General features: G+C 38.8%; 1 protein-coding gene and 1 pseudogene across 2 annotated transcripts in view; both read left to right on the top strand.

Annotated features, from left to right (window-relative positions):
- Positions 1-2,351: 2,351 nt before the first annotated feature.
- Positions 2,352-3,090, top strand: LOC311175260 (S-phase kinase-associated protein 1-like; annotated as a pseudogene). Its single transcript has 2 exons — positions 2,352-2,485; positions 2,749-3,090. The product of its transcript is annotated as an S-phase kinase-associated protein 1-like (transcript).
- A 16,726-nt stretch (positions 3,091-19,816) lies between these two features.
- Positions 19,817-26,557, top strand: part of RFX7 (regulatory factor X7) — a gene marked incomplete at both ends in the record, with an annotated part of 89,720 nt that continues 82,979 nt past the window's right edge. The window contains one exon of the mRNA XM_084240390.1: positions 19,817-19,974. Within this exon, the coding sequence (XP_084096516.1) occupies positions 19,817-19,974 (158 nt within the window). The remainder of the gene's footprint in view (positions 19,975-26,557) is intronic.

The following is a 26,557-nucleotide window of genomic DNA, read 5'->3' as shown; positions in this document are numbered from 1 at the left end:
GATGCTACAGAAGACAATACAAAGTTAGTACGAACAGTTTCTAATAAATTTATAAATAAATTTGACAACCTAAATAAAGTGGATGCTTTTCTTTCAAATCAATTATCTAAGTTGTAAAAAGAATAATCAGGAAATCCAAATATATGAAATCTATAACTAAAAACCTATCCCCAAAGAGAATTTCAAATATATATCTCTTTAAAGGTGAATTCTCCCAAAATTTAAAAAAGAAATTATACCAATCTTACACAACTTCTTATAAGTAAAAGAGGACCTTTTTTTCTGAACAAATAACTCAATCCACAATATCTAAAAAATACTAGCAAATCAATATGAGAAGATACATAACTATATGAAAATAAACAGTTCAAACAAAATGAACAAAAACTTGAGCACACATTTATAAAAGAATGAAACTAGACTACTATCTCATATCATACATAAAGATCAACTCAAAATGGATAAAAGACCTGAATGTAAGACCTGAAACTATAAAATATATAGAAGAAAAGATAAGCAAACAGTCCATGGCATACATCTCAGAAACATCTTGAAAGACAAAAAATGAAGGAAAAAAAATGAAGCAAAGAAAGAAGGAAAAAAAATAAATAGCTGGGACTACATCAAATTAAACTAAAAAGCTTCTGTACAGCAGAAGAGGCAATAACCATGATGAAGAGACACCCCACAGATTGGGAGAAAATATCTGCACTCCACAAAACTGATAAGAGACTGATATCAAAGACCTACAAATGGAGGGAGGAAAGGAGGGAAGGAAGGAAGGAAGGAAGGAAGGAATCCAATTAAAAGGTGGGCAGAAGAGCTAAGAAGACATTTCTCCAAAGAGGTAATGCAAATGGCCAACGGCATATGAAAAAATGCCCAACACCCCTTATAATCAGGGAAATGCAAATCAAAACCACAATGAGATATCATCTCACACCAGTAAGAATGGCTCACATTAAAAAAAAAAACTAACAATAACAAATGCTGGTGAGGATGTGGAGAAAAAGGAATTCTTTTACAGTGCTAGTGGGAAAGCAAACTGGTCCAACCACTATGGAAAGCTGTGTGGAGGACGCTCAAATTTCTAAAAATGGGTCTACCATATGACTCAACAATTTCACTCCTAGGAGTCTACCCAAAGAACACAAAAAACATTAATTCAAAAGGAAACCTGCATCCCTATATTCATTGCAGCACTATTTACAATTGCTAAAATATGGAAACAACATAAATGGCCAAAAACAGACCACAGGATCAAGATGTGGTATATACACACAATGTAATACTACTCAGCTATCAAAAAAGATAGATTTACGCCATTCCAGCAGCACAGATGGAGCTAGAAGGGATTATGCTCGGTAAAATAAGTCAGAGGGAAAAAGAAAAATATCAGATGGTTTCACTTATAGGAGAAACAAAGGGAAACCATACAAGGGATCAGGGAAAAAAAAAGACAAAACTAGCAGGCAAACTATAGATCTGAGATATTCAGCAAGGGAGGGGTAGGGAGAGGGACCAAAACAAGAGGAAAGCGCACAAGAGTCTATGGTGACTATTCATGGTCTTGATGGTCTTAATTTTATGGGGACAACACCTGAGAGGAGAAATCAAACATTGTACAAAAATGAACAACAATGTAAAACTATAAAAAATTTTTTTTAACGATTTATTTATTTATTTATACAAGCACTGGGTACAGTCAGAAGCATGGGAGGGTGACAGAATTCACCAGAGCCAGAGTGGGAAACAGAACAGGCAGACTGACGAAATACACTGCTGAGGGGAGCAGCGGGCGAGGCAGGAGAGGTCTGTCCCGCCATGTGGGACCCTCGCTGGTGGCCGGGGATCGAACTGGCGCTGCAGAGGCTATGGGCAGCTTCGCAGCCCAGCACTCAACCGCTGCGCCATCAGGGGAGGCCCTAAATAAAATTATTTTAAATGGGCATTAAGTATATAAAAAAAAAAAGGTTTCATATGATCAGTTACCAGGGACATGCAAATAAAAATAAAACCATGATGAAATATCAGTGCACACTCACTAGAATGGCTGAAGTGAAAAAGATTAACAATATGATTGGCACTAATATGAAATAGTGACCAGAAAGACTGATAATATGGACCAACCAGAACTGGAACTTGGATATATTACTAAATTGTTACAGATTGTTACAATCAGTATGAATCACTTGGGTCTACTAAAAACTACCCTCTAACCCAGCAGTTCCAGTAGTAGTTATATAAAAGCAAAACATGCAGTGGTCTTGTTCTCTGCTGTCTCTTCTCCCCGCTGATCCCGTACTGCTGTTGCCATCCTCTGGCCCTCTGTCTCCTTGAGAGTGAGTACCATGCCTTCAATAAAGTTGCAAAGTTCTGATGAAGAGACATTTGAAGTTGATATGGAAATTGACAAACAATCTGTGACTATCGAGACAATGTGTTGGAAGATTTGGGAATAGATGATGAAGGAGATGATGACCCAGTTCCTCTACCAAAATTTTTTTAAAGATTTATTTATTTATGCATACAAGAACTGGGGTACAGGCCAGAGTTATGGGGGGAGAGTGAGAGGATCCACCAAAAACAGAACAGGCAGATTGACACTGCTGAGGGTAACAGTGGGCGAGTCAGGAGAGGTCTGCTGAGCCATGAGGATAGCTCCCTGGCCAGGGATCGAACTCGTGCTGCAATGGCTGCAAACAGCTTCATAGGTAACCTCTTAACCCCTTGCGCCACCAGGGAGGCCCTCTTCTACCAAATGTTAATGCAGCAATATTTAACAAAAGGTCATGCAATGGTACACCACTGCAGGGATGACCCTCCTTCTCCCCCTGAGGATGATGAGAACAAAGAAAAGCAGACAGATGATATTCCTGTTTGGGATCAAGAATTCCTGGAAGTTGACCAAAGAGCACTTTTTGAACTTATTCTGGCTGCAAACTACTGAGACATCCAAGGTTTGCTTGATGTTACATGTGAGACAGTGCCAATGTGATCAAGGGGGGAACTCCTGAGGAGATTCCCCAAACCATCAATATCAAAAATGACTTCACTGAAGCAGCAGCAGGCCAGGTACCAGGGGTGTGAAGAGAAGTGAAATGCTGTGCCTGCCACTAAAACTGCAAGGATTGTTCCAAATACTAGTCACACTGCTGTTTATAATAGTTAATATTAGATAAACAGTAGACAAATGCAGCAGCCAATCAACTGTATTAGCAGAACATTAACCTCAGCACATGTGTAGTTAGAGTACAAATTCTAGACCTATGGCTGTCTCTTCTAGTATGATTAAAAGTTACTTTTTTCTTTGTTCTGAATAAAACTCAACTGCATATTATCTGTAGAAAGTGATAATCTGGGCTTTCCCTATTTTTGTAAAGTGATTCTGCCTAAATTATTGGCCAGTTAATTTTAGTGACCTTTTGAAAGATGGCATTGTAAATAAAAGCAACTTGCAAAAAGTTTTCTGAAAAAGACGAGAAACACATGAATATGTCACACAAAAGACATGTATAAAGCAGTTTATAGTAGTTTTCTTCAAAATATCCCCAACCTGGAAATAACTCAAATGTCTATCAACAGTGTAATGGATAAACTGTGGTACAATCATACAATGGAAAACTACAAGGAATAAAAGAGAACTGATAACATGAATGAGTATAGCAGACATGACAGTAAAGAAAATTAGAAAGAACACCAGAACACACTTTCTGATTCCATTTCTACAAATTTCAGAGATAGGCAAAATACACTGATTATCTCTGATGATGAATACAATTAAAAAGTACAATGGAGCATTCTGGGGAGTAAAAGCATCCTACCTCTTGATCTGGGTAGTGCTTACACAAGTAATGCATTTGTGTAAATTCATCAGGCTATTATCTGTAATTTGTTCACCTTAGCTTCAGTATGTTTATTTCAAAAAAGCTTTTAAAATCACAGTTTACATGTATATTTACTGAATGACTCAAACAATACTGAAAAATATAAAGTCCAACATTAATACTGTCTTCATTTCCTGCTCCACTTTCCTGTTGTCTTCCCTAAAGAAAACTATTGTGTGTAATTCCAAATTACTTTTATGCATTAAATATATATATTTAATATATACATATAAGTACTTATATATACATACAAGTACACATATATGTAACATTATATTATACACACAATCATGCTTTCAAATAATTCTGTAATTTTATTTTCACCCTAAAAATAATCTTGCAGCTCTATGTCTAATGCAAGTCAGCCCCATTTTTTAACTTCGGTGTAATGTTTCCTGGTATCAATGCAATATAATTCAGTCATTTCCTTTCTATGGATATTAGATTAGTCCATTTGAAACAATGCTGCAAAAAACAGTTCTGACTTTTCTTTGATCACACAAACAAGTATTTTGTGCTCTATGAACAATTTCTTTTTGAAATTGTTGAGTAAAAGAAAATTATAGAGGAAATATTTTGGTAAATTCTGCTTCCCAAGGAAGTCTTACAAATTACATTCTGACCAAACTGTGCATGAAAATAACCTGACTCTTCAGTCCTTATAAACACTGGACGTTAACCAAACTTTTAAAAGTGTGCCAATTCTATGGGGTAAAACAATATAATTCACTATCATTCCACTGTTATTTCAAATTATAGTTCTATTCATTGCATATCTTCTTATTTAAGTGATTATATGCTTTGCACATGTTTATATCAGGTTGTTCACATTTTCCTATTGATTTTTGATGATTATTATATATAATAAGACATGCTAAATTTTTTTCTTTGTTTGCTACCTTTAATTTTTGTTTTTCTCATCACATGGCATTGGCTAGGATTCTCAACACAATATTTAAAAAAACTAATGGAAAAGCTTTAATATTTCAGTAGGTATGATGCTTGTGATTGCAGATATCTTCGTTAAAATAGAGAAGTTTCTACTTCTGGTTGCTAAAGTGGTTTTCTTTCTAATCAAAAATAGGTGTCAAATTATATCAACTGCCTTTTTTGCATCTCTTAAGATAATTATTATCTTTTTTCTTTCATTTGAATATAATGATTTGCATTAATATATTCTGAATTTTGAATAAGTCTTGAACACCTTGGCTAAATTCTACTTAATGATGACATTTAAAAAATACATTTCTGATTCATTTTGCTAGCACTTAGGATTTCTGTACCTGTGTTTATAAATGTGGTATGCTTTGCTTGTCAAGTTTTAAAATCTGGGCCATGTCAGTCCCCATATAAATGAATTAGAAAACTTCCTAATGTCCCATGTATTGGGTTAACAATAGATCATGGAGCTTATCTGCTCCTTACTGGTAGGACCATCTGTGTTCGTTATCTTTTATTACAAGAATTAAGGTTTTGACTGCCTTTTAATGTCTTCAGTGTGTTTTGTTGTTGTTTGCTCTTTTAAGATGTCTCCCTTTGGATCAAAATTGGTAACCTACTTTCTAGAAATCATTTTAATCTAGATTTTTGTAATTTATTAGCTTAAATTTAGTATTTATCGCAGACGTTTAGAATCCACCCTGTGCCAATAGTTTTATCGCCTTCTCATTTGCAATGTTAATAATAATTCATTCTTTCTCCCCTTAATCAGACATTTTAGGGCCTCCCTGGTGGCACAGTGGGTTGAGCGCAGTGCTGTGAAGCTGCCCGCGGCCTTTGCAGTGCCAGTTTGATTCCCAGCCAGCCAGGGAGATTACCACATGGCGTGGCAGACGTCTCCTGTTGCGCCCACTGCTCCCCTTAGCAGTGCTTTCCATGGTCTGCCTATTCTGCTCCCTGCTCTGTCTCTGATGAATTCTCTCACCCTCCCATGCCTCTGGCCTGTACCTCAGTTCTGGTATAAATAAAAATCTTAAAAAAAAAATCAGACATTTTAGATTTTTGACATCTTTAGTTCTTTTCAAAGAATCAGCTTTAGTTGTATTCAAATACACTTTTCTCCCTCTTTATTTCATTCATATCTAGGTTTTTCTTTATATATCTTGCTAATCTATAAATCTGTTCCTATTTTTTAATATACATATTCAAGGTCATATTCTTTCTGAGTATATGTAGATTTCAATTTGTGTTAATCTCTTGTCCTTCTTGTTAGAGTAGTTAAATATATCAGCTCTGGGCCATATTATCTAGGTTCAAATCCTAGCTATGGCATTATGGACAGTGTGCCCTTAGGTATGTTATTTAGAGTTTTGTATTTCAGTTCCTCATTTGTGAAATGAGATGATAATAGAACCAACCAACTTCTCAGGATTATTGTGAAAATAAAATAAGACAACCCATGCAGATCAGTTACCATGATGCTGGTTGCAGTAATGTTTAATAAAGTTTAGTTATGGTTATTTCCAAATAATTGATAGCCTAATTTAAAATTTCATTAAAGTTATTTAAAATTAGTTATTTGAAAGTGTTTTATTTCTAACTTTATAAAAATTGTTCCTTTTTGTTTATTAATTCCAAATTTCATTGCAGTGTGATCAAAGACTGTGACCTGAATGATCTCCTGTCTGGGAATTTATGAATATTTTCTTTGGGTTTTAGCAGCTAGTTAATGTTGCATGTGTTTGAAGAGATTGTGCATTCACTGTTGATTGTTACAATAGTCCTTTACAGCTATTCAATCAAGCTTCCTTATTATATTATTCAAATCCTCTCTACCCTGACTTTTTTTCCTACTTGATCTGTCAATTTCTGAAATATATGCTGAATATTTCCAAAGGTATTGTGTATTTTTCATTCTTCCTTATATTTTCATCAGTTTTTACCTTATAAGTTGTATTATAAATATGACTTTTGATGTTTTATTGTAAGGTGTATAACAGTTCATTATTAATAGAAATTAATTGTATCTTTCACAAAAATTCTTTATCCTATCAAATCCCTTTCACATTAAATTCTTTTTTGTCTAACATTAATGTTACCATACTTACCTATTTTTAGTTTTTGCCTGATAGATCTTTGTATGTGCTTTTATTTTCAATCTTTTTTTAGGTGCATTTCTTCTAAATAGATTATGCTTAGATATGTTGGTTTTTTAATCAAATTTAAGATTCTCTATCTTTATTAAAGAAATCATATACATTTGTCATGTATAGTGATTATTGATGGTTTGATTTTTTTTTTTTCCTACCACCTGTGTGTGTGCTTATGTGTGATCATGCTTTTAGAATTTCCCTCTTTTCTCTTCATAATGTCTTGTCTCTGATATCTTTATGTTGCAATATCTAGAACATGGTTTGCCTTGCAGGCCAAATCTGTCCTATTGAATTTTTGTAAATAAAGATTTATTGGAACACAGTCATGCCCACTTAATTACAGCTTATCTATGGCAGCTCTCACACTACAGCAGCACAGCTATAAAGACCACAAAGCTGAAAATATTTACTGTATGACCTTTTAAAGAAAAAGTTTGCTGAGACTGGATCTAGATTTCAACTTTATATTTATAATTTTTTTTTAGATTTATTTATTTATTTATACAAGCACTGGGTACAGTCAGAAGCGCTGGAGGGTGAGAGGATTCACCAGAGCCAGAGCGGAGAGCAGAACAGGCAGACCGACGAAATACACTGCTCAGGGGAGCAGCAGGCCTCAGGAGAGGTCTGCGTGCCATGTGGGACCCTTGCTCGGTGGCCAGGGATCGAACCGGCGCTGCAGAGGCTGCGGGCAGGTTCGCAACCCAGTGCTCAACCACTGCGCCACCAGGGAGGCCCTATATTTATAATTTTTAAATATGCACCACATTTAGACAGTGACAAGCAACTGGATTCTTTCCTTCATCTTTCTTGGATTTATTATTATTTTGTTAAAGTTTATTCTATCATCTTTTTAAGGAGAGTCTACTGGTGATATACATCTGCTAAACTATTTAATTTCAAAACCATGTTTTTTTTTTTTTTTTTTTTTTTTTTAAGATTTATTTATTTATTTATACAAGCACTGGGTACAGTCAGAAGCGCGGGAGGGTGAGAGAATTCACCAGAGCCAGAGTGGGGAGCAGAGCAGGCAGAAGGACTGAGGTACACTGCTGAGGGGAGCAGCGGGCGGCAGGAGAGGTCTGCGCGCCATGTGGGATCCTCCTCCAGTGGCCGGGGAGCAGCCGGGGATCGAACCGGCGCTGCAGAGGCTGCGGGCAGCTTCGCAACCCAGCGCTCAACCGCTGCGCCACCGGGGAGGCCCTCAAAACCATGTTTTTAATTTCTAAGATGTTTCATTTTCATGGGCAAAAAACATCCTGAATCTCCTTGAGGATAAAACTGTTGTGTTTGTAATACTAATAAGCATATATTTTACTTATAAAAATTATTCTAAAAATTATAAGCTTAATTTGTACTTATCTTTTTCTTTTCTTTATTAAAATATAAATATTTTCTTTTAATTATTAACCTTTTTTCCTCAGATATTATTTCTCCTACTTACTGGGTTTGATGGTTCTACTTTGTACTTTATAAATAAGAACCCCTGTTAGCATTCCACTTCTGCTTAAGGTGGGTTGAATGGTGATTAAAGTGAAAGGGAAGTTCTACTATTGAGCAGAATGCTTATTTTCAAGGAGAAATCTCCCTGAGCCTACTCAGGTTCATTGCTACTATTCTGTTATTTAGTTCCCAGGATCCACAGCCTTCTATCTTTAATTTGTGGGCAAATACAAATGGAAAAGGGAATGGACCTGCAGTACAGTTGCTTCAAGTAAAGTATCTCAATTAATCCCTTTTGTCATTCCCCTGCTACCTTGTCCATTGAATCTACTCTCTCTGACCTGGGAGCTTCCCTGAAATTGCTTTTACTTTTTAGCAGTATTATAAGTATCTATAATTCAATTGCTAGTTTGTTCCTCAAGATCTGACACCATCTTCTAAAAATTTCTGATACACTAATGGCATTTTTTGTCCCCAGTCCCATTACCCATTATTTTTCCCCCCTCTCCCTTCCTACCATCGCTCAATCTTTTTCTGTTATTTCGTAAGATTTGGTACAGGTAAGTTTCCTTCAGTCTGACATCTTTATTTAATCTTCACATACAGGATTTCTAACTTAACTCTTTCAAATCATCATTAAGTATAATTTATTTGTGGGTGGTAATGTACAATTTTAACATTTTTATTTCAAAACATTTTAAAAGCTACTCAGAAAGAATATTTTTTAACATGAAAAGAAACTGAGAGCTCTACAATATCACTGAAAGGGGTTCAAAGTGATAACATGACTTTCACTAACTATAGTGGAAAGGGGCATTCAGTATGAGTCACTTGCCTTTAAAAACAGATTGAGCAGTCTAATTAAAAAGTTTTCTTTCACTGGGCTCTGAGACACTGGTTGCAGAATAGGTGTAATCATGTAGCCACCTGATAACAAACTGGACAATTTATCTAGTAATCTGTGACACTTGTGACATTTTCAGTCAGAAAAAAAAATTTATCTAATAAGCTCGTCCTGTTCTGGAATTGTATCCCCACCTCTGCATGCTGAGTAGTCTGCTCAGATTGCATCACGGGCTAACTCTAATAACAGAGTTAGAGTTACTTCCTAGAATAGCTAAAAAGCATAGTCCCTGACTCCACCCCCTCCCCAAAATACACACACACATTATTTGGGTGTTTAAGTCTCTGGAAATGATAGTGGTCTCATTGTGTTTTCTTTAGGGATCTCAGAAGGTGTCTGTGTTTGAAACACTTATGAATTCTTTGAAATTTCCCAAATGGTTATTAACACTTTCTCCCTCTCTCTTCTTTTCCAGTCCCAGCGCTGCTATTTGCAGGGGTTGCTGTCAGACGCCTCTGCATACTCCCAGAACCCTCTATGGGCACTGTGCTAGTTATTTTCACAAATATTACCATCAAACCCTCAGTATAACTGTGAGAAAAAACGGTTTCCCCATTTTTGTCAGTTTGAAAGCTGAGGTCCAAAGAGTGAAGAATTTGCCTGAGACGACAAATTCTCAGTGGCAAGTGGCAAGTGGTGGGGCTGTAATTTTGAGCCTGGACTTGTAAGCTCCAGAGTTATAGGAAGAGGAAGACTCAAGCATGGCCCAGTGAAGAGTGTGGATCTGAACTCAGATGGACAACTAGAGGCTGAAGGCAGAATATAGTTCTTCTCCTTAAAAGTAACCAGACTGGTCAAAGTACCTTTAAAATGTAGAATCCTAGCACCAGATGTCAAGCTGAAAAGACAAAGTTATTAACTATTTGGGCAATTTTTGTGAAGTCAGAGAGACATGAATTTTAAGTATGAAATAACCAAGCTCTCAGCTCCTGCACTACTATTATGGATAGGCTATTGAGTTTTCTTTTAAGCCCATTCTCCCTTTTTGTCTTACTCTGCTGTTTTTTTCTTGACCTAAAAAAAAATGAACCCTCTCTAATCCAATAACTCAATCAAATAAACAAGTGTTGTTTAGTTATATGATAGGTACTATGCTACATATTGGGGAAGTGTGTGTGTGTGTGTATACTTCCTGACCTCATTGTTCACAGTCCTAGAAGTGAGGGGTGGGAAGGGTAGATGTAAGAAATCAACAAGTCTACAATTACCATATAAAAAAGCATCTCTCACATAGGCTACACAAAGCACTGTAGGAACACAGAGAGAAAAAAAAAAACACAGATAATCTAATTTATAGTAATGAGGAATGGATAGGGAAGACTCAGAGAAGATGCAATTCTTGACATATGACTGAGCCCCTCAGATGGTTAAAAACCATAAGTGTATATGGAATACTTTTTCAGGAAGAGAGATTCATACCAAACTATGGGAGCAATGGAAGCCTTCTACTGGGGATCTGAGAAGATGAATCAAGCGCTCGAATTACACTGGAACCTAAATGAACTTTTAGTTCCTGAGCTCTCTCTCAAGTCTCTGTGAGGTCACTTGTCTGTCTTGGTGATTATTCTGGATTTTCCCAAGACTTGGCCAACAACCTGTCCTTCCTCATTTATGCCTACTTACTCTGGAGCTCCATCAGAAAAAATTCTCAGTTCCTATCAATCCCTGGCCCTACTGCTCCTAATATTACTAAGCAACTATCTTCTATTCTGTAATCCTTTTCAGCTTGTCCATGTGATTTCTGCTTACAACCACTTCTACAATTCGCTGTTATCTACTGATTTCTGAGCCTATCATCTTTTTCTGTCTTTCAGCTACTATTTTTACTGAAACCTGCTGAATCCTCCTCTAGAGAGAGGATTATATCCACTCATATTCTCCAAGAAAGGAATAAATTTGTTAATTAATTACTAATTGCTTCCTTGGGCAAAGGTCTTATATTCAGCCAGCTCATAGGTCACTGTTTAGCCAGAAGTGTTTGTTATGCTCTTGTATCAGATGCTGAGCCCTGTTCCAACCAGGCATCAGGAGTTACAGCAACAAAGATAGAGGCTTGTGGCAATAGAGCCCTGTAGAAGGCAACTATAGGAGACAAACTTAGAAATGGATGGTGGATATTGCAGACAACCTGATGCTCGGTTGACTCAGGAGGAAGATGCTACAGATAGATTAGAGGTGCTATAAATGGAAAAAACAAAAATATTTTTAAAAAGTACTGACATCAACCACAATACTCTCTTGATATAACTTTAGATAATGGTTGGGGGAGGATGAAGAAAGATAGAAATAAATATATTTATGTACAAATAAATATACCCAGGGAAAGAAAACAAGTAGATCTACTTCACAGGAAATGGTCTTTCCTGAGATGTATATGAAGAAATTCCAAAGACTTTCTCTTCTCAAATGCATGAATACGACATAAAGAATGTACTGAATGTGATGGTTAATTTTATGTGTCAAATTGGCTGGCTAATGCAGCCAGTTAAACAAACATGAATCTAGGTGTTACTGTGAGGGTATTCTGTAGATATGGTTAACATCTGCAACAGGGCCTCCCTGGTAGTGCAGGCGGTTGATCACAGTGCTGTGAAGCTGTCCACAGCCTCTGCGGCGCGGGTTTGATCACCGCCAGCCAGCAGGTGAGAACCCCACATGGTGTGGCAGATCTCTCCTGTCCCGCCCACTGCAGTGTATTTTATCAGTCTGCCTGTTCTGTTCCCCGCTCTGTCTCTGGTGAATCCTCTCACCATCCCGCAGATCTGGTCTATGCCCCAGATCTTGCATAAATAAATAAATAAATCTTAAAAAAAAATCTGCAACAGCTGACCTTAAGTAAATTAGGAGATTATCCTTAATAATCTGGATAGGTTCCATCAGGTGACTCATAAGAGCCAAACTGAGATTTTCCTGAAGAAGAAGGAATTCTACCTATGGACAACGGCAAGTTTCTGGTCTGCTAGCCAGCTTACAGATTTCAGACTTGGCAGTCCCCATAATCATGCAAACCAATTCCTTTAAATTATATAATAAATACTATAATAAATATGCAATTATAACATTCTGGTTGTCCTCTGGTAGAACCCTGTCTTATGCAGTGAGTATGGAAACACATGTGAAATTTGGTATCCAATGTAACTTATTATCAGTCGTTCATGCCAAGAACGCCAGTCTCCTGTGGTGTTTCTTCATGTGTATGCTCTTTTTTCTGTTCTGTTCAATTATTCTCTATTCTTTCTTCCACCACAAATTCCTTCCACTCCCTTATACCCTAGTTACTATTGCAAGCTCTCCATGAAGCCATCTCCAAGGACTTTAGCTCCTTTAGTTCTATTCTTTCTCTAAACACCCTCAGTAGATGTTAGCTGTACCATTCACTGTTATTCTAAATTTTAAGTAGCTCACCTAACACTGTTTTGTAAATAGTTCCACCACTAATAGGTATAGATTTGCAAGTTCAAATTTGGGTGTGCAATAAATGTCACATTTTTTGTTAAATTAAATTTACCAAGACTTAAGTGATTGCAATGCTAAATCTGCTTAAGTAGAAGGAAACGCAGTCACAGTCATTGTTGGCCTTCCCTCCCTACCTAGGAATGCACAAATATTTGAAAAATGATATTGAGCCTAGAAATTGGAGCTGACAGAGTTTGGCATCCTCATTGTTCAAGAGTATATGGTCCTTAGAAGTCACACAATTCCTCTGCACATGAACCAAGAATGATAGGGGAATCCAGCCTCCCTGAGGGCATCATGCATCTCTCTGAAGTCTGGATATCTTCCCGGGTGTGTCTAGGAAGAAAAGCTGGTGTCACCACTACTGGACTCTTATCCAGTTTGGGGAATTGTTTCTTTTTCTAGAATTCCGCCTACCCACCACCGCTCCTTTCTTCTTGCTCTCGTTCTCATTCTTTTTTTTTTTTTTTTTAAGATTTATTTATTTATTTATACAAGAACCAGGGTACAGGCCAGATGCGCAGGAGGGTGAGAGGATTCACCAGAGACAGAGCGGGGAACAGAACAGAACAGAACAGCAGACTGAAGAAACACACTGCTGAAGGGAGCAGCAAGCAAGACAGGAGAGGTCTGCCCCACCATGTGGGACTCTGCTGGCAGGCCAGGATGGAACCCGCGCTGCAGAGACTACAGACAACTTTGCAGTGCTGCACTAAACCACCTGCGCCACCAGGAGAGGCCCCCTCTCTCTCATTCTCTTGTTCCCCAGATGCCTTCACTTTTTTTATTTTTCACCTCCTAGCAAAATGTCATTAAGGAACAAGGAACCTGGAGGGAAGATTGCTAGGTATAATTCCAGGGATTGCACTGACATTTCAATCTAAGGAGTTACGGTCCAGAAGGCTTCATTTACACTGGAGTGGTGTCCCCCTACAGTAGTCTAAGAGTCAGTTTCTGACAGACAGCTTCTGCCTAGGAACACAAAATTCCTTTGAAGTCTGTTTGGAATAGAGGAGAGGAGAAATATAAGGAGAACGCAAGCCAAATTAATAACTTAATAAATTATTCCTTTACACTCATTTTTTCATTTGTCCATGTATTTTTACTTTAAAAAAAAAATGTGTGGGCTCAAAGGTCTAGTTCCAATTAGATTATGAGCTTCTTGAAGATTAGAACAGTACTGTATTTGCCACTTATTTAAAAAACTCTCTGCGATTCCAGAATGATAATTTGCATGTAACAAGAACTTAAATGTGCCTTGAAATGAACTGAGGAATGAGAGTTTGCGGATTACTGATTAGCCTCTACCAGTTCAGGCTGCACCGACACTAACTTCCTCTTATAGGATTGGCTCTGGTGTCTTTTCATTGTCACTTCTAGAGTTAAGTAAATATGCTTTTTCTTTACCTGCTTCTGTTCACAGCTGCTACTGGCCTGAATTTTCAAGATATCACATTTCTACTGTGGATCTTTCTGGTCTGAAGTAAAAGTAAACACTTCCTTTAAAATTCAGACAGATATGAACTTGAGCCTTCTTTAATATAAAGAGAATTGCAGATCACAACATAAACATGTATATGGTAACAACAGTGGAAAATTTCTAAGCAAAATCAAAGCAGAACCTGGCATTCATTTTCATAATACCTTTCACTTGAATAGCCAAATACATTATGAGAACTTTATCCCATTAATCCTTAGAGATAAGTAAAGGTACCTGAAAGAATGGCTTGTATAGATAGGATTGCATAGCCAGGTAAGTGTGACAGCGTTGTTCAAATCCTGCTGCTTTGCCCAGTATTTGAATAGTTAGGCGATTTTGCACAAACCATTGTTTAATGACATAATGGAATATGTGTGCTTTAGCAGGCGAATTCACATTTTACATCATACTTAAGTGAGCAAGTATGGCATTGAGAAAATTTACCCAAATTTGCCAATATGCAATTGGTGTTTGAACCCTCCAGCTTTTTCTGTTGTACTCTTGCTTCCTCTCTTATTGACCTCCTTTATCTCCTCCCTACTCCCCTCTCTCTAATGGCAATAAAACTAAGACTGAAAACTCAGTCACATTACAACATTGGAAATTAATATATCAGTTCCCCCAGGACTACCTGCATTTTGAAAGACAATAGCCTAGACTGATAGGGACTTTCTGATATGGCAAGGATTTTTTTTTTTTTTGAGGTGGAAAACTTCTTTCCTTATCCTGTTAAATAATAACATACAATTGATTATATATACTCCTAGAGGGAAAAATCTGTGATGGAAGAAAGCAGAGGAAGTAATGATCAGGGAGAAAGAACATGAGGAAATACTCAATTTTTATTTTTAAAGGAGAATGGATAAAACCTTATCTTTTCCAGATCTGTAAACCACCATAATGTGTGGAAATAAAATGAACATTTAAAGTACTTAACCAACATTATCACTAATGAAATCTATTTTAGGTTTCATCTTCCGTCAGAATAATCATAACTAGTATCACACAGCGACATTTGGTAAAATGGACCATGTCTCCCTCCCCTTCCTTCTACACTCCATTAAAGATCTGAGTACAGAGCTAACACTGGGTCATGCATTATCTGCTCATCCCTTGTGCCCTTTCATGGCTGCACACCAGTGCTCATGCTGCTCCTTGACCTAAAATCGTCTTCCCTCACCACTATGCCTATTGAATGTCTATTCATCCAATGAGACCCAATTCAAATGTCAGCCAAGAAGCTTTCTCCAAATAGCTCTTTCCCCCTGAGCAGGACCAATTCCTCTCTCCACTGTCTCCATAACATTAGTAAACATATTTTAGAACTCATCATCTCGTATAATTAATATGTTATGTTTCTCTGTTTCCCAGGATGTGAACTAATTCAAGTTGGGACAGATTTTATTCACTTAGCCAGTTATTATTTTCTATGCCCCAAACTAATACACATCAATACATGATACATGCATATGCTACAGTCTAGATAATATAAAAAATTATAGTTTGATAAAGGACGCAAGTTTTATGCACATAAGAAGCTAGGAAAATTAAGATTGGTAACTACTGAATTCTACAAATACTAAACACCCAGGAATAAGGAATTGTGCCCCATAACTATTAGGAAAAATAAAACATAGTCGCTACCTTTGAGGGGCTCACAGTCCACATTGTAGAAGATCTTTATATGTGGCAGCACTTCTGCAGCTTAGATATCTCTTTATACTTCTCCTCCTAACAGTCCTGTGGGATAGATTATTATTTTCATTTTTATAAAGATGGAAACAGAGGGTTTGAATTCCCAGATGTTCTGACTGCAAGACCAGAGTTTTTCTCCCCCCACTACATCAATGTTTCTCAAAATTTTCCACTGGCATATACTTTCATAGGGAGAATAAATTGCCACTTCTCACAGATGGGAAATACAAGCTTAAAGTATAGACTGTTATCTTAAAAATTCATGCTTACTATAATGTTTTTCATTACTTCTCACTGGGTGAAATGAAGTTCTGAGAAAATGAGCCACACTGATTCTGGGTCCTTGAGGGTCCTTAACACATGGTTTCACAACCACAGCAGTACACATACAATTTAAGAAGTACGTGGCTAAATGTCACCTTTATTCGGGGATCTCCCCCTTCTGGGGTGTGACAACGTGGAGCCATCATTCTCTTTTGGCAAGGTAATTAGAACCTAGGGGACTTGACAACTTTTTTCAGTGCCTTTTTACTTCCTCCATCTTTCCCATGGATAAATATCTTAGATGTACAGTCAAGATTGTTTGGTATGACCTTAGGATTTGACTTGAATCCAGACCCAAGGTTCTGGGTAACTTCATCAGGTTTCTTTTAGGTTTCTGCTAGGGTAATTTAATTCACAATCCTTTCTGAAGGTTAACAAAACACACTGTACTTCCAGATACTAATTGTGTAGTGGATGCTTACCCTTTCCTTCCTATAAGATGTCTCATTCTGGCAACTAAAGTCTCTGCAGTCCTATATTGCCTGTCATACCTCTCATTACTGGTTGAACCTAAAAGAGTCCCAGATACTTCCTTCAACAGCCTCTTGGTTCAAAAGGTTCCATAATGCATCCTTCCTTCTCAGCACTGCCACTAGAGTGCTGCTCAGGGTTGTAGCTCTGCTGAGCCCTCTAGTGGCTGCAGAGGTGAACTGGCTCTTTCATGGAACCTATAAAAAACCTCTTCAAAAGTTGCACTCTGGAAGTCAGTCCATGTGACACTCGGTAGCGAAAGTCTTTTTTTTTTCCTCTAAGTCTTGGTTCTCAGTTTCCTTTACTTAAGGCCTTTGGCAGGTCTCAGACACATGACCTTTCTTGGATGAATCTCCTCTCCCTAGGCTCTTCCCTTTGCAGGTGTGACAACGTGGAGCCACCATTCTCCTTTGGCAAGGTAATTATTAATAGAACTTGGGGGACTTGGCAACTTTCCTCAATACCTTTTTACTTCCTCCATCTTTCCCATGGATAAATAGCTTAGATATACATTTAAGATTTTTTTTGCAGTATGATCTTACTTTCAGTATGACTTGCCGGCTCTGGAAGTAGACCTCCAGGCAGGATTCAAATCCTGACTCCCTCATTTATTAATTGGGTCACCTTAAAATTATATTTAACCTTTCTAAAGTTTTTCTGTTTCACCTGTAAAGTAAGGAGCACATGAGCACCTACATTATAGTTAGGGGAAGAATAAATACGATAATATGTGGGAAGGGAAGTACTAGGCCTGACACACTGAAAGTGTTTAAAAACATCACATACTTGTATTCTTCAAAGCTTCTGTCTAGTGCATATAATGTCTATCAGTTGGGTACAGAAAAATACTGTTTATATAGGACACAAGTGTACATCTACAAAATGAATTCATAAACAACCTGTGTTTCCCTATAGTGGTTAAACTGACAGTGATCATAGGTTATGGAAAAGGAGGCTCTTTTGTGCGATGCCATCAGTGCATCAGAACTCAGAGACACCCAAGAGGCCTGGACTCCCCATGCAGGAGTTATGTTTGCACACAAGTGTCTTCCTCACTGCCCCCCACCTCCATTCATCCCACCATGTGCCATCTTTCATGGGGAAACTGGCAGTAGAACCTGTGGGCCAGGCTTGAGGGAACCATAATGCAAAAGCAAAGGGATCTAGGCCAAGGGTGGGAATTGAGCACTCCAAAGCCCAGAAAGCCGAAGCCAGATTCCTCACCCATCATGCGTCAAAAGGGTGACAAGAGTCTCATGCCCAAAGTCCAGGCACGGCAGAAAAGTGGTCAGAAAATCTGACAGGTAGAAACCTAGAGGAAACTGACATAAAAGTTAAAGCTGAAGAGCTTTTAATAACTACAGGTCCAGAGAAAGGTCAGTGTGAGCTGAGCAGCTGTTCCATCTGGTGCCAGAGGCCATGGCTGTTGTCTTCTACTCTCAGTTTAAGCCTCCCTGATCAGCCCCACCTAGAAAAGCCAATTCTTCTGCTCTTAAAGGGGACTTGCTTGTTTGTGGCAGAGAGTCTCTTCTCAATGGGCAAAGCTCTCTCTCAAGTATGAAGGGGGGTGGGGAGCGAGAGTGCGTCCAGGGGCTCAACTGGCTCCGAAGCAAGGAAGGAGTTTCTATGGCTGGAGGCTGAGCCTCCATGTTGTGAGAACAGCATGCGTTTCTTTCAGAGGCAGGCAGGGGCCTCGGCTGCCAGGGACCCTGACAAGCCAGGACTTGAGCAGTGCCTTGGAGCTTGGGTTGGCTAGAGAGCCATACACAGGAGGGAGGGCATTCCTGGAAAGGGGGGTTGGGGGGTGGGGAGGTGTGGGGAACAGCATGAGCAAAGCCTTGAAGGAAGAATGAATCTGCAGCGAGTTGAGAATGGCTTGGAGACTTCACTGATTGGAGCCGGGAGTTCTTGCAGGGGGATGGAGGCAGCTATGATTGGACAGCTAAAGTGGGGCCAGATTTGGAGGGCTTTGAATGCCCGACCGAGAAACCCTCAACCCAGCTCCTGCCTTGCGATTTCCGTTCAAGACAGAATTACCTAAAGGGTGGTTAATTCCAACGGGTGTTCTTCTTTGGGGGCTCCTGAAAAACTCAGCTCCCCCTCTTACCTGCTTCAATTCTCTTCATGTATCCAGTGAAAAAGTAATCCTCGCTTGTCGCGGGGAGAGGGGCTGCTGTGGATTCATTTCACATTTCACCTTTCTCGCTTGGAAGGTGCAAAAACAGAGAAATCCCACGTCCACGCCAACTAGGAAATTTGGTTTCTCCTCCTCACGCAAGTTCTCTCCCCCCACGCCTCCCCCAGCGCGGCCAGTCCCCGCGCGGGCCCCGGCGGCGCGCGTTCGTGGCCCGGCCGGCCCGCGCCGCCCTCCGCACCCGTGCGTCCCCCTCCCGGCCCCCCGCGCCCGCGCCCGCACCCCGCACCCCAGGTCCACGCCCCCCCGGCGGAGCGGTAGGTGTTTTGCCGTCTGCGCCGGGCCGCAGTGCGGCTGCGCGCGCGGGCTGCCTCCGGGGCTGGCAGGGCCGAGGCGGCGGCGGGCCCGGAGCGGGCGGCGTCGGCGGCGCGGGGAGTGGCGGGAGCGCGGTGTGGGGCTGCAGCCGCGCGGGCCTCCGGAGAGGCGCGCCCCGGGGGCGAGAAAGGAAGGCCGGGCCGCCGAGTGCCCGGGCGACCGTCCTCGTAGGATTTGGGGGGGAGCCTTGCCCCCCCCACCTCGTCTTCAGACGCCCCCTCCTCACTCCCCCCAGCCCCGGCCGCTGACGGGAAGAGGCGGCGGGGGGCTGAGGGGCGCCGCCATGCCTCTCCCGCGGTGAAGCGCCCCGGCGGTGAGGAGCCGCGCCGTCTCCCCGGTGATGTCCCCCAGGCGGCGGGCGAACGCGACTCACTCGAGCCCTGGGGTAAAGGCCTAGTTGATCCAGCTTCCTTCCTCCTCCTCCTCCTCCGCCCCTCCCCCTCCCCACCCCGGCGCCCTCCCCCCTCCCCGCGTCTTCCCTCACCCTTCCCCGCGCCCCCATCTTCCCTCCCTCCCTCCCTCCCTCCCTCCCTCCGGCCCACCCCTCCAGCCGCGATGGCAGAGGAACAACAGCCGCCACCACAACAGCCTGATGCCCATCAGCAGCTTCCCCCCAGCGCCCCCAACTCGGGGGTGGCTCTGCCAGCCCTCGTGCCTGGGCTGCCAGGGACAGAGGCCAACGCGCTGCAACACAAGATCAAGAACTCCATCTGGTAAGAGGAGCCTCCATCGCTGGGGTTAAAAAAGCCCAGCACATTGCTGCTGCTGCTGCTGCTGTTGCTGCTGCTGCTGCTGCTGCTGCTGCTGCAAAGGGGGTGGGGGGCGGCGGCGGGCGGAGGAGCTGGGAGGAGGCGGCTGATGCTGCTTCCATTGAATGTGGGTATCCAGGGTCTGGTGCATATTTATAGGACCTCTGGATGTGTGGGGACTTGGCTTCAGCCCCCCCGGTTTCCAGAGCCTGAAAATGCTACTATCACCTCTCTCAATTGTGAGTGCAGATAAGCAAATTACTGGTGTTTTTCACTGAGGTGTGCGAGGAATATGGGTCGAAATTAAGGCATTTTGCATGATGGCAGCTTGCATTTGGGGCTGGAGAATGGGAAATGGGTTTCCTCCTTTTTGCAGTCATAGAGGGAGGGAGAGTGTATGGTGAATGTTAACCAAATCCTGGATCCTGGTCCTACGGGGAGGAAGAATGGTGGTGTGAATTTTCACCAAGTAGACATTGTGTGTAAGAATATTAATATGCAGCATAAACCTAATGTGTCTTTCAGTTGGCTTAGCTGTTCTTTGTGGATGTTTTTGGCTTAATTCTGACGTTAAATTTCTCTTCCAGAGATTTTGTTGTTTGCCTTGATTGTAAAGAAAGGGCTTTTGGGTGTATTTTAAGATGGTAGTTAGTACTACCACCTTAAAGTGATTTTTTTTTTAATTTAAAAAGATGTCTTTAATTTAAAATAAATGTTTTACCATTTCGTGTGTCTTTTTTTTTTTTTAAGAAATCATAGTTGAAATATCCTCTCCAATTCTTAAGTTTTTTTTCTCTGAGAATTTCCAGTATTTCAGCATTAAACTCTGAAATGGTGGGTGATAGTCTTCTAATAATTAAATACAAGCAGTTAAGTCTGTCCTATGTTACAGCCATGCAAATATTCTTTGAATATAAACTTGTATTATTTTTGTGGGATTCTCATTTAACTGACTTTTAAAAGTGCAGTGCTAGTTCTTTTTAAAAATGAAAGCAATATTTGGAATTGGGTCTAAGAGATTGCTTTTAATAGAAGTTTAAAAATAGAATTAAATGTGTAACAAAGCTAATTTAAAAAATGAAATTTTGCATGTCTATCATGACTACTAACATATTAAAGCTTTTATATTGCCATTTAAAAATAAATGTATCACAAAACAAGTGTATTGCAGCACAGTATTTATATATTTTAAAGCAGTGACAATATTTAAATGCAAAATCAAAGTTTGTTATATAGTAATTTCCACTATTTTCTTGGCATACGTATTGTCATGATGCTAATAGGAAGTAGGTCAGTGCAGGCTTTAATAGTTTCATTCTATACAAAAGTTGGCAGTTGAGTATCTTGCTTTCAGTTTTATTTTTAAAATGAAGTTTAAATATTTTAAAAAGGAGGATTTTTTGGCTTTGACTTTGGTAAGTGGCAACTTGAATAGGTCAGATAAATGGTAGTGTGTGTGTGTGTGTGTGTGTGTGTGTGTCAGTGGGGGGGAGGGGAGACAGTGAGAATTGATGGATACCTTCATTCACCCCTTTCTTAAAGTGGTAGTGTTGGAAGAGATGGTTAATCTCACCTTCAAGGTTTCAGAAACCGAAATGGCTTTTCCCCACTTTATTAACTGGATATAACTTTGTGTCTCTGAAGTCATGATTGAATTAAGCACCTTGGTTTTTACATTCAGGTAAGGGAAATATTCAAGTTAAAGAACTAAAACCTTTTAAGAAAAGAAAATTTTGGAAGTTGAATTAGTAATGTATATTTTAATTGATGAGAACAGTAGGTAAAAGGAAACCTCACTTCACTTATTTTTAAAATAAGAGTGAGTGATAACTGAAGTATTTGAATATTGTAACAGTGCTCTTTTGGTAAAGTTGTGATGAAATTACTTTTAATTGATAATTCACATTCATACACCCATTACAACTTAATTGTGCTGACTTTAATGTGAGAAAAACATATCCTGTCAGGTTTTGATACTTGCTCTAAAAAAAATAATGTGAATAAGCACCATAATTCCCAAGTACAGTTTTATCCTTTTTTTTTTTAAATTGTAATGGCACACTTACTAATACTTGATTTTCAACTTTTGAAATCCTATTTGTCAAAATGATTTCTTTATATTTTATAGAAAACTTCAGAGTAAACAACATTCATGAATAATAGGCAACATTAGTGAATATATTTAATAGGTAGTCGCAATGTTCCTTGCTCCTAAAAACTGAATTTATGTTGTTACTATGTAAAATAAAGACATTAAAAGCGAAAGTTCCATTATACCCTCGCCTCTCCAGAAATAGTGTATATGTGTTAAAATCATTTTTAATAGATTATAATTCTTTAGGTAACTCATTTCACATTATTTGAGAATATCAGTATTTTTTTACAGATTATTTTATCACGTGATAATGCTCTCTTACTACTTCCCATATCAAGCTTTGGCACCATTACTAGTGAGAATTTTTAATTACATTAAACAGAAATGCCTTATTTACAATTCATCAAATGGGTTTTGCATTTAGATTCGTTACAGTTCCAAAATTACTGGACTTGCAGATCACAAACAAGTCTGTACTTGTCCTATTCTACAAATATAGATGTAGGCATTTAGCTAGACAATGAGTTATTTATCGGTTCATAATTAATTTATTAAACTAAGTGCTGTTTGATAAAAGTATGACCGTTGTCATTTAATTATTAAGCGAGTTTTTTAAAAAATTAAGTATTGTTGAAATCATGTTACTTAACAAGGATCTGAAACTGTATTTCTTAAGACTTGGAAATACATGTTTATAAGGTAGTTGCAGAAAATAAAGATTCCACTAACTTGATAGTGTTATAATACCTGTGTAATACAAATATTTTCAGTTGATTTTCAACTGAGCCCACACCTTTCTTAATGGTCTTCATTCCCATTCCATAGACAGAGGACCAAATCACTACACTCCTTACAGACAGAAAGAAGATTATTTGCAGAGTGTCTTTTAATAGTGAATATTCTGTAAGATTGTTATTTATATTTTCAAGACAATAGAACTCTAATATGAACTTTTCATTGGAAAAAGAAAAATAATAACCCAGGTCTTTTTTTCTAAATGAAGGCCTATATGGCAACCTAAAACAAAGTGACAGTCCAACCTTACAGCAAAGTTATTTTACTTATGTTGCATTCCTCTTTTGGTTACCTAAAAAAAGAATATCAAAGCAAGTTTTACCTACCTCTTAGCTCCCACTGTGTTACTAATTTGAAAAAAATTGTATTTTGTTTACAATTTAAAAATTGTATTTTGTTTAGTGCTTTTTCCTCTTCAAAGCAGTTTAACTTGAAATCCTGAGAGAATAAAATTGCTTTGGAAAAGACAGGATAGAAAAAGTGTGGTTAGTTATGTTTAATAATAATCTTACTACCCAGGGAAGTGATTAATATATCTGCAAATACGCTGTAACACAGAAAATAAATCATTACCTAAAAGCTTGAAAGAAACCCTGATGTTTTATTGTAGAAAATATTCTGAATAATACAGTATTTACTCAACAAATTTATGGCTTTTTAAAAGAATCATTTATTACTGTTATTTTTACTTTTTAACTATTTGCAGATAAGAACTCATCAACTATTTCTTAAAGTGGTATTTTAAGATGTGTTATTCTAACAACTCTGTGGAAACAGATGAATGGAATAATGGAAGGGATAGTATTCCTCTGATTCATCTGAGACCTTATAAGTCTCTTATGAAAGATACACTTGGAATACAAAGGCAGCGCTGCTGCCTGAGAGCCTTGTCTTTATTCAATCCTATATATTACGTAGACTGCTGAATCTGATACATTTTGCACATAGAATTATGTATGTGGACCATTTCAAATGTTTTGTAAATTCTAATTTAAACCCAAATTGAGCAATTTTGTTTTACTTTCTTACAAATGAGCAAAGAATGGTGATCTATAAAGTTTACATAGTGATGCCATATTAGTCCTGATTTATGCCCTCTATCCTAGAACTTACTTTAACCATAAATCCATGATCTTCATTTTGCTTTAAAATTAGAATGAGTAGGTCATCAACCAGCTTTCATATATTTTTGATTAGTTGGTTGACATGCTACCAGCTCTGAGTTAAGCCTTCTAAATACCGATCACAAAAAAAGACTTTTAGGTCCTTTTGGTTGCCTGTGTATTGAGCCTAGCTGTGATGGTTGTATCCCAGCACCTAGTATTTCCAATTCTAGAAAGAAGGCAGTTCTTTGCCCTCCTATGATTTGAAACTAATGAAAATTGTCTTCCTCATTGACCAGAAAGGCAAGTTAAGCAATTTCAAGGCCCTCCATTTTTCTGACCATATTTAGCTTAAGTAATGGATATGTGTGTATATAAATAATTGACTAATATGTTCTCCCCATTGGAGGAGTCTTGGATGATGTTATATGCAGAACTGATTTGGTTTCTAACTTACTATTAGTTTTTGGTGGTGTTGGGTGAAATGAGTTTCACTGTGGTGGAAAAGACAGAAGGCTGTTACTATGTAAGATATGCTTTGAATATGAATTTATGTCAAGTCACTTTTGTGTGTGTGTGTGTGTGTGTGTGCCCGTGCAACCCTTGCCGGCGACCGTTGAACAAATCGGTGCTGCAGAGGCTGTGGGCAGCCTGGCAGCCTAGCGCTCAACCGCTGCGCCACCAGGGGAGGCCCTGTCAAGTCACTTTTTAATATTAGAAAAATATTGCTCATTAAGATTGTACAAATGAAAATATTTAAAATTAGCAATCATTTACTCAAATTAGAACAATTGGAGCAAGAACAGTGTGTTAAGTACTCACCTGATTACATGCTAGAGATTGGCATTTGAGGAATGCCCATTAACTTGTAATATTAACTTTGTCATATTAACCTAAGCAAAAATTGGCAGTAAAATATCTTTATTCAGTTAGGGAACCAGGGAAAGAGGTGACAAGTGCCACAGTGTTAATTGTGGGATGAGTAGGCCTTAAGTTTCCTTGTCTGCAAAATGAAAGGTTTATACTTGACCTTGCAAGTTCCTTCACCTTTAATTTCTGTGACTCTGTTACTAAATGGCTATTGACAGGAATAATAAAGCATACCATTAGTAAAAGGCTAACAGAATGAACTTACCACAGGCAATCAGTGAAACAATTTTAATGGATGGATTATTAGGATTTGTTGGTGTTTCCTTGGGTATTAGCCCAGGAGGACTTTCTGAAAGTGTTATTCATTTATTGGTTACTTTACAAGAGTTCTTTTATGTGTTATTCTTTATGTAAATGCTTATTGATCATGTATTACATGTAAAGTATTCTAAGAGCTGTTATTGATTATACAAAAATTTGTAAGACTGTACAGTAATCCCTATTTTTGGAGAGTTTACTAGTTTACTAGTCGTTCGTTGAAGGATTTCACTCCAGAGCTACTTGTGGCTTGTTCTGTTTATAAAGAGGTTCAGAATATACCTCACGTAAGTTGTAGTTACATTTTCCTGCAGTAATAATGTAATATTTTGAGGCAGTAGTGAATATTATATTTTAAAGTTGGTTATATAAATATAAAAGGTGTATATTCTTTTCAGAATAATTTAGGATTGAGCTTCACAACTTTTCTTCTTTAGAATTATAAGAATGTTGGGCTTCCCCGGTGGCACAGCAGTTGAGTGCTGGGTTGCAAAGCTGCCCACAGCCTCTGCAGTGCCAGTTCAATCCCTGGCTGCTCCCCGGCCCCCAGAGAAGGGTCCCACATGGCGCGCAGACCTCTCCTGCCGCCCGCTGCTCCCCTCAGCAGTGTACTTCGGTCCTTCTGCCTGCTCTGCTCCCCTCTCTGGCTCTGGTGAATTCTCTCACCCTCCCGCACTTCTGACTGTACCCAGTGCATGTATAAACAAAACAAACAAACAAACAAATAAACATGCCTCTATTAAAAAAAAAAAGAATTATAAGAATGTTTTTCAGAAAGTAAAACAATGAGATAATTACTCCATACCTCTAACCAAATTAGACCTCTAACCCAGTATCTCTCTTCCATCAGTCTCGTTACATCTGGTCTTTCAGTTGCTTTCTCTCTGCTTTCTGGAGGGTTCTAAGGGTTCAGGTTATAGATGATCAGCAAGGACAAATAGGTGGAAGAATCTTCCTGTTGTGGGCAGGTAATAAATAAGGAATAGTAAACTCTAAGGTCTTAATTCACTTGATTGATGACTATAAGATTAAAGTAGTTAAACTTACTCTTACCCCATGTGAATAAAAACCTCAAAACATGATTTAACTTTTGTATCTTGAGACATTTACTTTTTTCCATGTCATGAACAATATACCTCCTATTTATAAGAGGAAATAGAAAACATAGTAATGTTTGGTAAATTGTGCACAATACTAGTTATCAGGCATCAGTTACAATAGGTTCTATATAGATTACAAAAAGTTGTGTGGGAGGTGAGGTTCTATATTCCTCCTACTGAGAACAAACTGAAACCATACAGATATCCTTGCTCTTTGAATTTCTATTTTGTTCCTGAATTTGGAGAGAGTGACAGATTCTATTCTG

The sequence above is a fragment of the Talpa europaea genome (genome assembly GCF_964194135.1).
Source record: "Talpa europaea genome assembly, chromosome: 8".
Lineage (NCBI taxonomy): Eukaryota > Metazoa > Chordata > Mammalia > Eulipotyphla > Talpidae > Talpa > Talpa europaea.
Note: the sequence above shows the minus strand (reverse complement) of the source record. Positions and strands in the feature narration are given on the sequence as shown.